At 40.1% G+C, this 1,194-nt stretch overlaps 1 protein-coding gene across 1 annotated transcript; it reads left to right on the top strand.

Moving 5' to 3' along the window:
* Positions 1-51: 51 nt before the first annotated feature.
* On the top strand, positions 52-1,145 carry JH06_5614 (hypothetical protein; the record flags this gene model as incomplete). Its single annotated transcript, XM_014669205.1, has 2 exons — positions 52-1,094; positions 1,124-1,145. The coding sequence occupies 2 exons, from the start codon at positions 52-54 to the stop codon at positions 1,143-1,145; spliced, it is 1,065 nt and encodes a 354-aa protein (XP_014524691.1).
* Positions 1,146-1,194: the final 49 nt, after the last annotated feature.

Below are 1,194 nucleotides of genomic sequence, written 5' to 3'. Positions count from 1 at the left end.
GCTATTACTGACAGTTACACCACATCCTATTTCGATGCAGTTGTTCGTTTGATGTCATCAGAACAATCTGAATCTCATATCTGGGAATTCACTGCTTCAATGACAGGTATGTATGGAACATCATCCGGTCCTTTCGACATGTATTATTCTAGCTATGTCTATTCTTCAATATGTTCTGATAATTCTCTGACTGTGACTCTATCAAACAATCGTCGTGAATGGATCAGTTCTGTTCAGATTCAGAACTATTGGTCAACAGTATATAGTAATGAACAAGCTACTGAATTCAATCTGTATGGTCGTAACTTGGGAACAGATGAATGGACACTTCTGAAGGAAGTCACTGGTCTCACTTATTCTACTCCAGGTCAGAAGAGAAGAATCTATTTCTCTAACAATACTCCTTACAATCAATTCAAGTTTGAGAACTTTGCTACTGGTGATTCTTCTTCTTGCAGTTGGAATGTTCAATCTCTGGATCTGTTTGCTGATAATGTGTTGGCTGATATTCCAAACTTCACCTATGATGATTCAGTCACTATATTCAAGGATATTGAGATGTCTGAAGTAATTCCTGAGAATGGAGATCGTTACATGAACTTCCACGTTTCCCCTGCTTTCCCTGATGGTATTGTGTTGGATCCTTATACTGGTTGGATTTCAGGTACTGCTACTGCTGAGAGTGCTGCTCAAACCTACACCATCACTGGTACTAAGATTAGTGGAGGAGATGTAACTGAAACTATAACATTCTCTGTTGGGATTTGTACAGATGGGAAAGGATTGATGACTGTTCGTATCAGAGCTGATGGTCTACCTAGCGAGAATTCATGGAAGCTTTATGAAGGAAGAGGAACCTCAGGAACTGTGTTGGGGTCTGTAGAACAATTCCCTGTATCAAGTGCTTATTACTATGTTGATTTCTGTTTGAATGATGGAATCTACACATTCCAAGGAGCTGATTCATTTGGAGATGGGTGGGGGACAGGAGCTGGTTACACTCTGACTGTTGATTTGGGAGAGATGGAGTTGGATATCATGGAAATGAGCAGTCAGAGTACTAAGCCTGTGACTGTAACAACTGTGTTCTCAACGTATTTCCCTTTCCAGATTGAATACACAGATTGGAAGGTGATACAGAATGATGTGTCAAGTGATTGGAATACTGTCAGTTTCGATGATTCCACTTGGAAC

This window comes from Blastocystis sp. subtype 4 (assembly GCF_000743755.1).
Source record: "Blastocystis sp. subtype 4 strain WR1 chromosome Unknown seqid_0908, whole genome shotgun sequence".
Lineage (NCBI taxonomy): Eukaryota > Bigyra > Opalinata > Blastocystidae > Blastocystis > Blastocystis sp. subtype 4.
Note: the sequence above shows the minus strand (reverse complement) of the source record. Positions and strands in the feature narration are given on the sequence as shown.